General features: G+C 47.9%; 1 protein-coding gene across 2 annotated transcripts in view; it reads right to left on the bottom strand.

The window, feature by feature from the left end:
• ZC3H7A (zinc finger CCCH-type containing 7A) overlaps positions 1-13954 on the bottom strand; it is a 36321-nt gene that overhangs the window by 17685 nt on the left and 4682 nt on the right. The window contains exons 2-9 of one of the 2 annotated variants that reach the window (XM_081169432.1): positions 13551-13654; positions 11251-11290; positions 9924-10121; positions 3574-3732; positions 2872-2952; positions 2750-2788; positions 2402-2435; positions 1023-1294 (exon numbers count right to left, since the gene is read on the bottom strand). In XM_081169432.1, coding sequence (XP_081025558.1) covers positions 1023-1294; positions 2402-2435; positions 2750-2788; positions 2872-2952; positions 3574-3732; positions 9924-10121; positions 11251-11290; positions 13551-13618 — 891 coding nt within the window. In that variant the 5' untranslated portion in view covers positions 13619-13654. The remainder of the gene's footprint in view (positions 1-1022; positions 1295-2401; positions 2436-2749; positions 2789-2871; positions 2953-3573; positions 3733-9923; positions 10122-11250; positions 11291-13550; positions 13655-13954) is intronic. The other variant, XM_081169431.1, reaches the window with a different exon arrangement.

Raw genomic sequence — 13954 nt, 5'->3', positions numbered from 1 at the left:
TAGGAGAACGGCTGCCAATCAGCAGAAAGCTTTGGGCTGAAAACATCAAAGCCCTGACTCTGTATAAACCAGATTCTTACACCCATGTTCCAGGGGAAGTGGTAGAACTCTTCCCTTCCCCACAGTGACAAAGGACCCGTCCCTGAAATCATCTGCTTAGAAGATTCCAAATAGCATATTCCATAAAAGATCTGCGACCCCAGAGAGCTGCTGCCAGTTAGAGTAGACAATTCTGGGCTAGATCATCCAGCAGTACGATTACATTTAAGGTCATGTCAAGGAGGAAGTGCCCTGTGGCAAAACTGAAATGCAGACTGGCTCCAACAGACCAATGGAGGCATTCAAGTCCAGAACTCTTGCAAGACTAATATTGCTACCCAAAGTCCTAAACTTGCAAATATTTATGAATTCATGCTTCAATAAATGGCAACAGCAGCAATAGGACTAGGTGGAGTCAGCAGCACTCCTTTAAAACATGCTGTAAAACACTATCTTTGTACAAAGCAGCCTCAAAATACAGCGAGATTAATACCGTAGATTCCGGCGTATAAGGCGACTTTTGAACCCCGGAAAATCTTCTCCAAAGTTGGGGGTTGCCTTATACTCCGGGTATGGGCGGCATGGAGCTGAGCCCGCCCTCCACTGCGGCGGCAGCTCTGAAGCAGCAGCAGCGGGCGGCGGGCTCAGCTCCATGCCAGGCGGCTTTCTCCCGACGCAGAGCTGAACCCGCCCCTGTTGCTGCCCAGCGTATTGGGCAACTGGGCTTATAAGACAAACCCCCAAATTGCAGCTGCCAATTTGGGGGGTCGTCTAATACGCCCAGTTGCCTAATACGCCGGAATCTACGGTACTTAAGCTTAAGTAATTTTTAATACCAAATCTCTTGCTCTACTGACACACTTAGAGGCACATCAGTCTGAAGGTATCACAATTTAAGGCTGCAGTCCTGGAAACAGCAACACATGAGTATAGCACCGTGTTTCTTCCATTGTTTTTATAAGAATAAATGGAAGCCGACTCACCATGACACTTTCCCCAGAATCAGAAACAGAATCAAGCAACTCATCTAGCTCATCTCCAATTATATCATCTCCATCCATGCAGTCTAAACAGACTTCAGGTACAATGAAAGATCCTCCATTTGCCAGAGAGGTGGCAGCGAGTGAACTCTTCTCGGCTGGAAGGGTGATCAGAGACGCCATTGGCAATGGAGACAGATCGCTTGAAACTTCAGGTGTAAAACTGGAAGGGGAGGAGGAGGAAGAAAGAATCTTTTCCTTCCAATTGGAAAAATCTGAAACAGATTTCGATCGGGGAAGAGAGGCATCTTAGAACAGGGATTCTCAGGGATGGAGGCAAACCTCCCAAAGGAGGCACAGAAAGAAAGAAAAAAGCTTTGGAAGCTGTCTACCAATGGAAGCTGGACCATGAGAGCAAATGGGTCACTGTCCCACCAACCTCAACCTGCCCTCTCCTGTATGCCTTCGATGAAGAATCCATGGGGGGTGCTGACTTTCAGCTTCCTCCTCATTAGTCTCAGTGTTGCCCTAAGGGGGAAGGGCAAAGCTAAAATTAACTGGCTCTGCCTGTCATTAACTCTGGCTCCACCTAATGTTTTCCTCCCTGCCTTCTGCCATAGCCAATGGGCACAAGACACCATTGCTACCGCCTCCTTCCTGAACCCTCATGACATGGCCCTGACCTGTAGACTAAAGGCCAGCCTGACCCCAGGCTGCTTCTCTCTCTGCCCCCAGCAACAGTCAAAGTGTCCCACCCCACTTGTCATGCCAATTTTCAACCATTCATGGAAAACACTGGCAATCATCAAGCACGCAGAGAGCTTAAATTGCAAAACTCTTCTGAACCCCTCTGCCTCAGCTAGGGAGTAATTTCCAAGGTCCTAAAAGAGGGAAAGACGGTGACTTTTTATGAATGGGAAAGAAGTGCAGCATGTGAATGTCTTCCCTCAGAACAGAGGCAAAGGCCCACATTGTTTAGGTGGCCAGGCTCCCAGGGCAAGCTTGGCTAGCGCTTAAGAGAACGCAGACATTTGAGCAACACATGTTGAACTGCAAGGGGGAACATCCCAAGGAACACATCCACAGGGAGCCTATGCATTTGGCAGGTGCATTCAGAGACAGATAACGTCTCGTATGTTTCAGCCAATCATCAGGGGATTGGCAGCAATCTGCTTGCCTATCTGGAAGACAATCTACCAAGCTGGGAGGATGCAAGGGTTTCTCCCTCACAATGGAAAACGCAAGGCAACTGCCATGGAGATTCCCCAAATGAAGAAAAAGCAGGCAGGACACAGTTCCCAAGAGCTGTCTGAAATGAAATCTGACCACGCTGAAAGCAGAACTTTTATATAACATTCCCCTTTAAATCCAGGAAGCCTCACCTGATTCAATATCTTCTATAGAAGTATTTGAACTCTGCAAGCAAGCAAAATATCTGTCATCAGGATGTTTGCACAGCAAATGCCTCGGGCAGGCATTTTTCTTTTAAAAACGCAAGCACACAGGCTACTAGGAACCCAAAGGCCACTTACTCTGCATGCTTACACCCAATCAAAGCTTACATCAAAATCATTCTTGCACTGTTCAACAGCGTTGGCTCTAACCCAAATACTTGTAAGATTAAGGGGAATCATATATCTCTTTTTAAGAGTCGCATTTTCAATGTACGGACAGGAAAATGAATTCCAGCAAAAGAACTCACTTCACACATGGAAGGCACAATACCTTACCTTACTTGATACTTCTCCAGAAACAGGGTTTGGGGGAGGCTGCAATTAAGCAAACCATCATAAATAACCAACACAGAAGAGAAAGCTTACAAAACCAGTATGTAAAAAATGCTTCTACTTACTTTTGCTCTAACGTAGGCTTTTCTTATTTTTAATCCAAGTTTCTGAGCAAGTTCTTGGGTTAATTTTATTACACTTTCGTCCTGTTTTTAGAAAAAAGATAATCCAGTCTAAGGAACTTCTGCATAGAAAGGTTCTCAAGTTTTTCAAGCAGCAGTGTAACCCATAAATACCCCCACCCTTACTCACTAGCACGTGATCAAAATTTTGCCTGCAACCTCTGTCTCAGGACTCTACAGGGGGGGGGGGAGGTGCCACATGATATCATACACTTGCCAAAGGCTAAGTGTGAGGAGCTTGATGGCCAGCCGTACTTACTGGATTACTGCTATGCTACAAATCTATAATAATAATAACAACAATAATAATAATTTTTATTTATACCCCGCCCTCCCCAGCCAAGGCCGGGCTCAGAGTGGCTTACAAGCAATAATAAAAACAAATTGAATGATTACAACTTAAAAACAAAATTAAAATACAACATTAAAATATGGAAACATTAAAACATTAAAATGTAGCCTCATCGCAGGAGGAGAAGGAAAGGAAAAAAGAAAGAAAGGGAGGGAGGGAGGGAATCAAACTCCCAAGCTTCCCTAGTAGGGCAACACCCAGGAAAAATATTCCACTGCGCATTGTTCCCACAAACACAGGCAATGACCACCGAATGCCATTTCATTTGCCAACACAGTACGTGATCTGCTTACTTGCGGCACTGCGAGAGAGCACTTAGCAACTGCATCATAGGCCTCCTTGTATCTTCCCAATTCTTTTAAGGCTTTAGATTTCCGGTAGAGAGCTCTGAAATTGTTTTCGTTCAGTTTTAAAACTATCCCACAATCTTCCAAAACTTTATCATGCAAGCCCTGCAACAAATAAACAGGCTTAGATTCACTACCAGAATTGAGGACGGAAGGAATGCAATTGCGTCTGGGGCAGCGTTGCGGGGGGAGAAGAGAAATACACTTAATATACCACATACTATTTTCTAGACCAGGGCTGGGGAACCTCTGGCTCTCTGGGTGATGCTGAACTACAACTCCCATCAGCCAATGGCCAAGAGTGATGGGAGTTGTAGTTTGAGAACATCTGGAGGACTAATGGTTCACCACACCTGTTTTAGGTAGTGCATAGGGTGGTGTCAGGGAACTGCCATCGGAGCATCAGGTGGTGGAGGGGCTCAGGGAGGAAGAAAGTGACTCAACAGCTGAAGCAGGCACCAGCAGGGGGAGGAGTGATTCTCTGAGGGAATGTGAGCAGGAGGGAGGGCTCAGGGACGCTTCCAGCGAAAACAGTGGGGAGGTATCTGAGTCTCACATAGGGAGACCTACACCTCGCCGGAAACTGTCACGCCGTGAGTCCAGGAGACGCGTTTCCGTTAAGGAGCTCCTTTGCTGGAAACGCTTCCGCAGACAGCCACTGTCGGACTCTACTAGTGACTAGAGCAGACATGTCTGAGGAGCTCCGTCACACACTGAGGTTTGTGGGGTCGCACAAACTCTGAGGGAGCACGATTTTACGCACAAGCAGCTAATCAATCCCTAACAGCAGTCCGACAGTCTTTGTACGCTGCCTGTGCAAGAGAAAGCATCATGAGCGAACCAACCGGAACCGGAGGAGCTGGGGTTGGGGCTGGTCCAAGCTTGGAAGATAGATACCGAGCGTTGGAGGTCCAACTGGCGCTGCAGACGGCGAGGCTGGAGGAGAGAAGGGCTCAGGATGCAGACAAGAAGGGGAGAGCCACTCAGTTCCCCAGAAAGGTACCAGGATTGGTGCAGAAGTTTGGGGGGGACCCCAAGGATTACCATGCCTTTAGGACAGAGATGCAATATGCACTTAATGTGCAGTTTGATGAATTCCCTGATGAGGAATCACGAGTTGCTTTCGTGATTGGGCATCTTGAGAGGGGGGCGAGAGACTGGGTTCGACCCCTGATGGCAACGCACAATGACGTACTAAAGGACACGATGAAGTTCTTTCGTGCAATGGATATCATGTTTTCCAGCGATATTGAGGAAGGGGTGGTGCGCAGACAGCTAATGGCTTGCAAGCAGGGAAGCCGATCTGTCCGTGAGTACTGGACTGAGTTTACCATGCTGGTTCACAGACTGGGTTGGGATTTATCGGCGGCACCCATTCAGATGCTATTTGAAGAAGGTCTTTCGTCGGCTGTGAAAGACGAGCTGTCACGGAGCCCCAGGGCGGGGTCTATGGATCAGCTGACCAAATCTGCGCTGACCATAGGAGCGCGTCAGGAGGCAAGAGCCTTGGAGAGGCGGGAAGGGAGAGGGGAACGTTGGAAGGAGTTCCGCATTCCAGACATTCCTGAGCCAGCTTTCCCGCCGGCAGAGCCGATGGAAATCGGGACAGCGCGCGCGCATTTTCAAAACCCAGCGAGGGGGCTAAGAAGGAGGGAAAGGGCGCCCGGAAATGCTATCTCTGCCAACAGCCAGGCCACTTTGCCAGAGTCTGCCCCCAGAGGAAGGAATGGCAAGGGATGGTGGGAGCTGTTGAGGGGGAAGAGCAGGGGGAGACGGAGCAGGTAAAAGCCAACGCCTGGTTGCCACAATCGGGGCACTGCAGCCAGGCCAAAGAGCAGTGAAAGTGCCCGTGCCAGAAGCTCCTCGACCTGCTCTAGTGATTGAAGTGTTGCTAGAGCTGCAAAATGGACACCCCCTAAAAATAAAGGCGCTATTGGACTCAGGCAGCTCCTGCAATTTTATGAGCAAGGAGTTTGCTGCTGAACACCAGATACAGACTATCCCTTTAAGCAACCCCCTGCAGGTGACCACGATCGATGGCAGGGAGTTGTTGGGAGGAGGAGTCAGCTTGCAGACGGTCCCAATGATCATGAGGGTGGCAAGGCACACAGAACTGATAGCGTTTAATGTGGCCACCTTGGGAGGCGCTCCCATTATTTTGGGAATGAGCTGGCTAGCTCTACATGATCCGCTGGTTGGCTGGCATCAAAGAGTGGTGTCCTTTGGTTCAGCACATTGCTTAGAACACTGCAAAGGGGAAAAGGGTTCAGCAGGGGCCCAAGCCACCCTAGCAGGGACTGAAGTAATGGAGAAGGTGAAGGTACCACCACAGTATGCAGATCTCAGCGACGTGTTCAGCGAGAAGGAAGCTGACCAACTACCCCCGCATAGGCCCTTTGATTGCCAGATCAATTTACTCCCTGGAGCACAGCTTCCTGTGGGCAAGTTGTATGCCATGTCAGACAGGGAAATGCAGGAGTTGCGAGAGTTTATTGACAAGAACCTGAAGAGAGGTTTCATCAGAGAGTCCAAAGCAGCGGGGGGTAGCCCAGTGTTTTTTGTGGACAAAAAAAACGCGGACAAGCCGAGACTTGTATGTGACTTTAGGAGGTTGAACGCAGTGACTGAACCAGTGGTGTTCCCTATGCCCAGGATTGATGATATTTTGACCAGGGTGCGGAAGGGAAAGATTTTTACAAAGCTGGATCTAAGGGGGGCGTACAACCTGATACGCATAAGGAAAGGAGATGAATGGAAAACCACCATGTTTACCCCTTTGGGGGCATTTGAATATCTCGTTATGCCATTTGGATTACAAGCGGGCTCCGCGTGCTTTCAATCTTTTATGAACCATGTACTGGGCCCTTTGCTCTACAAGAATTGCGTTGCTTTCCTAGATGATGTGTTGGTGTATTCGGAGAATGAGGAGCAACATGTGAGAGACGTCAGAGAAGTGTTGAGGAGACTGCAAGCCAACAGGCTGTGGGTGAAACTGGAGAAGTGTCAGTTTCATACCAAGGAGGTGGAATTCCTGGGGTACCGCCTGTCAGACAAGGGATTGGCCATGGATCCAGGCAAGGTGCAGGCGGTGCTGGACTGGAAAACACCAAAAACCAAGAAGGATGTGCAGAGGTTCCTAGGGTTTGGAAACTTTTATCGTAAGTTCATCCGCAACTTCGCCCATCTGACGGCGCCCATTACTGACTGTCTCAGCAGTAAAAAGAAGTTTGTATGGACGGCGGAGGCGGAGCGAGCGTTTGAGGAGCTGAAAAGGGCCTTCGCCTCTGAAGAACAACTTCTGCATGTGGATTTACAAAGGAAGCTAAGGGTCGAAACAGACGCATCTGACAGAGCCATAGGGGCGGTGCTTCTTCTGCAGCCGGGAAAGGAGGAGTCAGAGTGGCGACCGTGTGCCTTCTTTTCGCGAAAGCTGAACAAATCCGAGAGGAACTACACGGTGTACGACCGAGAACTTCTTGCGATTCATGAGGCGTTCCGGAGATGGAGGCATCTGCTAATTGGTGCACAACATAAGGTGCAAGTGTGCACGGACCATAAAAATCTAGAGTATTGGAGAACTGCGCGAGTGCTCAACCAAAGGCAGTTGAGATGGGCCCAGGAGTTCTCCAAATTTAACTTTGAGATTTGTTACGTGCCAGGCCCAGAGAATGTTAGGGCGGACGCTCTCTCACGCAAACCTGAATATTTGGAGGGGGAGGGAGCACCTGAAGAAACCCATATCATCCCAGAGGATCGCTGGGTGTGTGGGGCGACTTTGGTGGGACAAAGGGAATTGGTAGAGGGTACGGTGCTTGATGCATACGCCCAGGACAAACTCAGGGGTCTCAGGAGGGAGGAAGACAAACCCGGTGGTTTTGAGGAGAGAAATGGGGCATTGTATTACAAGGGAGCGTTATATATACCCGAAGGGGAATTGAGGGAGAAGGTACTCAAGCAGTTGCACGATAGTCCCACAGCAGGGCATTTTGGGCAACACAAGACCATGTGGCTGGTTACTAGGGAATTTTGGTGGCCCAAGGTCAGGGAAGATGTGCGGGAGTATGTGAGAGGGTGTGAACAATGCCAAAGAGCCAAGGGGGAGAGGCGGGCGCCGGCTGGTTTATTAGAACCACTGCCCACACCTGAAAGACCGTGGGAAGCAGTGGCAATAGATTTCATGACTGATCTGCCAAGGTCTAGAGGGAAAACAGCCATCATGGTGGTGGTAGACCTGTTAACTAAAATGGCCCACTTTATAGCCTGCTCACATGCGGTCACAGCAGAAGAAACAGCCAAATTGTTTGTAGAGAATGTGTTTCGGCTGCATGGCGCCCCCTTGAGGGTGGTTTCAGACCGGGGAAAACAATTTACTTCCAGGTTCTGGAGGAAGCTCATGAGCTTACTGCATGTAGAGGTTAATTTCTCAACGGCCCGTCATCCAGAAACCAACGGGCAGGCGGAAAGAGCAAATGGGGTTCTCCAGCAATATTTGAGGTGTTACGTTAATGACAGAGAGAATGATTGGGTGGAGAAGCTGGCGTTGGCAGAATTTGCCTACAACAATGCAGAGAACGTGTCCACGGGGATGAGCCCCTTTTTGGCTAATCACGGGTGCCATCCCAGAGCCTTCCCAGGGGGGGAAGGGGAGAACTGGAGCGTTCCAGCTGCAGAACAGTTCGTTGAAGAAATGGAAGCGATTCATCGCCAGCTCCAACTCAACTTAAACAGGGCTAAGGAGGAATATAAGAGGCAGGCAGACAAAAACAGAAGAGAAGGTGAAAGCATTAGGGTGGGGGACCAGGTGTGGCTGTCAACCCAAGGGTTGCCATTCAAAGGAGGTTGTAAGAAGTTAAGACCCAAAAGGCTGGGTCCGTTTGAAGTCATGCAGCAGGTCAACCCAGTGGCTTTCAGACTCCGGTTACCGAACCACATGAAGCTGCACCCAGTTTTTCACAGGTCGTTGCTGTCACCGTATAGAGGAGACAGTGAAGGGAGGGTCACTAGGGGACCAGCAATGGAGGAGAAGGAACACAGCTACCATGTAGCGGAGATCCTTGATTCCAGGTGGAAGGGAGATCAAGTAGAGTATTTGGTAATGTGGGAAGGGGAACCGGAGTCGGAAAACACCTGGGTTAGGGCAGAGGATGTCAATGACGAAGTTTTAATAGAGACTTTTCATCAGAGGTTCCCACGTAAACCTCAGCCTGTAGCGAGGTTCCGAAGGGAATACTTTGCCACCACCGATGAGGAAGAGGAGTTGGAGGGGTTCCCAGATTCTGAAGAGGAAGAGGATTCAGCGAGCCAGGACGACGATCGATGGAGGGAGTTGTTCGAGACGTCTGAAGATGAGGAAGATTCTTTTCGGGGTTTTAGCCCTTCACCTCCCAGAGGGGAGGTAATGGGAGGGGGTGAGGGGGGCCCTGGAGGGGAGGTGGATGTCAGGGAACTGCCATCGGAGCATCAGGTGGTGGAGGGGCTCAGGGAGGAAGAAAGTGACTCAACAGCTGAAGCAGGCACCAGCAGGGGGAGGAGTGATTCTCTGAGGGAATGTGAGCAGGAGGGAGGGCTCAGGGACGCTTCCAGCGAAAACAGTGGGGAGGTATCTGAGTCTCACATAGGGAGACCTACACCTCGCCGGAAACTGTCACGCCGTGAGTCCAGGAGACGCGTTTCCGTTAAGGAGCTCCTTTGCTGGAAACGCTTCCGCAGACAGCCACTGTCGGACTCTACTAGTGACTAGAGCAGACATGTCTGAGGAGCTCCGTCACACACTGAGGTTTGTGGGGTCGCACAAACTCTGAGGGAGCACGATTTTACGCACAAGCAGCTAATCAATCCCTAACAGGTGGCAACATGTGGAAGACCAGGGAGGGAAATGAACCACAGAAATGCTGGATCTCTGAGTTCTTCTGATCACAAAAAGATAAGTGGTATTTCATGTTGTGAAACCCCAGCTAAGCTTTCCACCTCCATCACTTAGCAGTTAAGCACGAAGCAAGAATCTGACAGCTTTCAGTATCAAAGCTTTATTCCTGGGCTGGATCATAAATTAAAATCCAGCTCCCTGAGAGGTACCACGTGGTCCCCGATAGGTTAAACTAGATGCAAAAAAAAATTTTAAGCCTCTGTGACAAGTGGTTCCTTAAGCTGCTGACCAACCATCCCTCAATAGCTTTTCAGAAAGGAAATTCAGCTCTTGATCAGGCTTGGCAACATCTGCCCAGTTTCTTAATACAGCACTTATTAATAATAATAAAAAATCTTTTCCACCCTTCTGGTGTCCACACACCACTCACCTTCTTTGAATAACATGCTATGCGATTAACATGCAGCTTCTCTAATATTTCGTCAGAAATGTGAATCCCTTCAGAATTGGCATAATCTGCTATGTTTAAGGCTTCTGAGTAGTGGTTCAGCGATCCTTCCCACTTGCCTTCACGGTACTCATCGTTCCCTTCGTTAAACAGATTTTTAACAAGCTCTCGTATAAATATCTGAAACACATTTAAAAAAAGAAAATGAATTTATTAGATTTCTTACCTGCCCTGCACTATGAGGTCCCAAGGGCAAGTTACAACAGTACAATAATACAATTGTAAAAAAATAAGCAACTCCAAACAAAAACAAGACAAAATTATACCGATTATACAAGGGAGGTTGGTCCCCTAAAACAAAACGCCTTAACTATCAAAGGTGAGGGTAAGCTGTAGAATAAAGATGCTAAACACGCCTCTGCAAAGAGAACATTTCACAATTTTGCGTTACGTGCTCCTAGGCAGATTCATACCTTCAAAAATGCAATAGTCACCTTCTAAAGTGGGACTAGCTGTCTTTTTTTGCAAGCAGCACCAGCTGTTTACCAGCCCCTTCTGATGCAATTACGACTGAAGTCCCTTAGCAGGAACTGCTGACAAAGCAGTCGAGCAGAAAAACCAGGAGATTAAAAAGGTAAAAACAGCAGCACAGGATCAGGGCCTCCTCCATGGTTTAGGACAAGGGGTCGGCGGAGATCCCTCCATTGGCCGGATCACGCACGTGCATGAGCACACACGTCTGTGATTTCTGGCATCTGCGCATGCACAGACACGGTTTCCAGCACCGCGGAAGCAAGTCCCCACACCGAGCTGCACCAGTTTAACACAGAGCGCGGGAACTTGTCAAGTGGGCAGCTCAGTTCGGGGGCGGCTCGGGGGCTGGTTAAACGACCCCCGCGGGCCGCTTGTGGCCCATGGGCCTTAGGTTGCCTACCCCTGGTTTAGGAGAAGTGACATCAGGTTCTAGGACAGAAGAAAGGCAATACACTAGAGGAAGGGAAACTTTTGCAGAAGGAGGCCAAATTCCCTGCAGTGGTGAGTAGAGCAATACACCAAACCTTTGACATTTGTTGCCTATTTTCTACATCACAGCAAGAGGTATATTGCTATCCTCACCATCGTGTTCTGGATCTCTCTCAGTGAGCTGCCTCACATCAAACTGGAATAGTGATGTTTTTCACCAAGCATGACCAAACAATAAAGGAAGGATTTAAATCACGTTTTACAAGTTCAAAGAAAGTAATGACTCCCACCCACTGCAGAGTCCCCTATGCCTCTGGTAGAGAAGTTCATAAACAAACACCATTACCTCATATTGTTCTTGAGTCCCTGGGTAAGGTAAAGTAGACCTGGGGGGGAGGGAAGAGTAAAACACAGAGAGTCAGATCTTACCCAGGTCTTGTTCAAAGAGAGGTTTACACATCCAAAAAACTTGCCAGTCAGATATAGGAATAGTAATACATAAATGTTTCCATTCTTAAAGGTAATGTATGTCTCATCAACTGACTTTCTAGTCTCTGCAACTTCTGGGCTCAGTTTTCAGCAATCTGCAGAGTCCAGAGTTTATCCCTCAATTGATCAGTTAGGCTAATGGATCAGAAGACTGTGGAGCTTTTAAAATGCAACCAATTATCATAGCTACACTCTGGAATCCACCGCAATAGTCACATAAGTTCTTGCCAGTGGCAAACTGGGTCCTGAAGAGCAGCGGACTATTTTTTAAAAGTACCTTTAAGTGCAGCATCTGCTTTGGACGACAGGGTCTGGAAAGCTCTGCATAGCTCAAAAATGCTGTAGAAATCATTGAGCCCAGAGTTAAGACTACTGGCTAAGAGTGTGACCTTCAAGTGAGGAAATACCCATTGCAGATCTCATCTCAGCCATGCACTCTTAAGCAAAACACTATCCTCTTGGCCTGAGGGCTTACACCCAATAACAGTGTCCTGCCTATGGACACTATTGTGGAAAGGGCTACTAAGATAATGTACGTGAAGTGTTCTTGACACTTGAAAATAAAATATTTACATGCACACACAAGTATTTTATGTTAAATCAGACATGGAGAACCTGTGGCCCTCCAGAATATCATTAATAATTAAGTAAAATTCTATACTGCCCTTCATCTGAAGATCACAGGGCGGGTTACAATGTAAAAACACAAAAATACATACCACAATAACAACCAAAAACAATATATATATACACACACAGTTGAAAAGGCCATAGACTGTTTAATTAGCCAAAGGCCTGGGAGAACATGGATGTCTTTGCCTGGTGCCTAAAGATATGTACCGTATTTTTCGTTCTATAAGACACACTTTTTCTCTCCTAAAAAGTAAGGGGAAATGTGTGTGCGTCTTATGGAGTGAATGCAGGCTGCACAGCTATCCCAGAAGACAGAACAGCGAGAGGGAGCGCTGTGCTATTCTGGCTTTTGGGATTCAGAATATATTTTTTTCTTGTTTTCCTCCTCCAAAAACTAGGTGTGTCTTATAGAGTGAAAAATACGGTAATGGTCAGGTAAGTCCCCTTGGGGAGAGCATTCCACAAACGGGAAGCCACTGCAAAAAAGGCCCGTTCTCATGTTGCCACCCTCCAGACCTCTTATGGAGGAGGCACATGAAGAATGGCCTCAGATGATGATCGCAGGGTCCAGGTGGGTTCAGATACTGCTGAACTACAACTCTCATCAGTCCCCACAAGCATGGCAAATGCCTAGGGAGGATGGAAAACGTAGTTAAGCAACATCCGAAGGGTCATACCTATGTTAGATCATCAAGCTATTTTAGAAGGTGTTTCAGAGAAAAAGAGAAGAGGACAAAAGCAGGAAGACTCAGAGGGCCGAGTTGCCAAATCTCAAGACCTCAACTGTGGATTTTCATCCCTGTTATATATTGACTGAAGCATCAGGAACTGACCTCAGTGGCTGTTTGAGAAAAGCATATGGCTTCAATAACCCTGACCATAGGGATAACGTTGAAAAAGACTGAAAGGGAGCTTTCCTCGAAGCAGAGATGCTCTTTAGCAATGCTCCAGGGCATTGCTCTGGCTGAAGGGGGAGCATGTCTCTTTGACGGAGACCCACAATTTAATACAAGCTGGGGGGGCCCCCTTGAGCCTCATCCGTGTGGGGAAGGCTTTTCAGCATCCCTCTGCATGTGCAGAGGAAAACTACCTTTGTACTTGAGAATTTTAATTTATTTACACCCAAACCCTCTCCCTCCTCCCCCCCCCCAAAAAAAAATTGGAAAGGAGATGGAAACATGATACTGCCTACAGTGATGCTGCTGAGCCTGGACAAACCAAGACAGACAGCACAATCGTCTGCATCTTTACTCAGAAGTTCAGTCGCACTGGGTCCGACAGGTTTATTCCCAAGTAAGTGAGCACATGATTGCAACCTAAGGAGCATTCTTCTCAAAGGCACATGGGACACAGCCAGTTTCAAGCATTGCGCTGCTCATGTGTTTATTCTGAAAGGGCAAAGCTCGCTAATTGTTTGATATGACAACCCCCCCCCCTTTCTAAAGCATCATGTTAATTTAAACCAATGCTACCGACCAAACATAACCCATCCACCACACAGGTTTCCAGTCACCAAGGTCTTACTGTATAAACTGCAGCCCTTTCTTAATCTCCTGCAGTCTGATGCTTCTATCCACGGAAACATTGGACATGTTATCATGAACACCCAATTCTTCAGCGTGCAGCTTCTGCAACAGAAATGACAGCGGGTCGTTGACTTGTATATCAAGCTGTTGGGAGTAATTTATGGACGAGAAGAACAATTTTAATCTCTGAAAAATACAGGCTATAGGTTAGTTCACTAAACCAAAGCTTGGTGCTACAGGAATTAGCCTAGCCTCTCTCCTGAGCTCAACTGCTTCCCCCACACACCCTTCCTCTTCAGGCACGGCTGCAAGAAGGAATGTGGAAGCTTTCACTGCAATTTCTGAGTGACCACAGTTTGCCATGTTGCTCAAATTCCGAAGACCTGTGGTTAGTTTAACTGC

This window comes from Podarcis bocagei, assembly GCF_964188305.1.
Source record: "Podarcis bocagei genome assembly, chromosome: 14".
NCBI lineage: Eukaryota > Metazoa > Chordata > Lepidosauria > Squamata > Lacertidae > Podarcis > Podarcis bocagei.
This window is presented reverse-complemented; position numbering and strand designations above follow the sequence as displayed.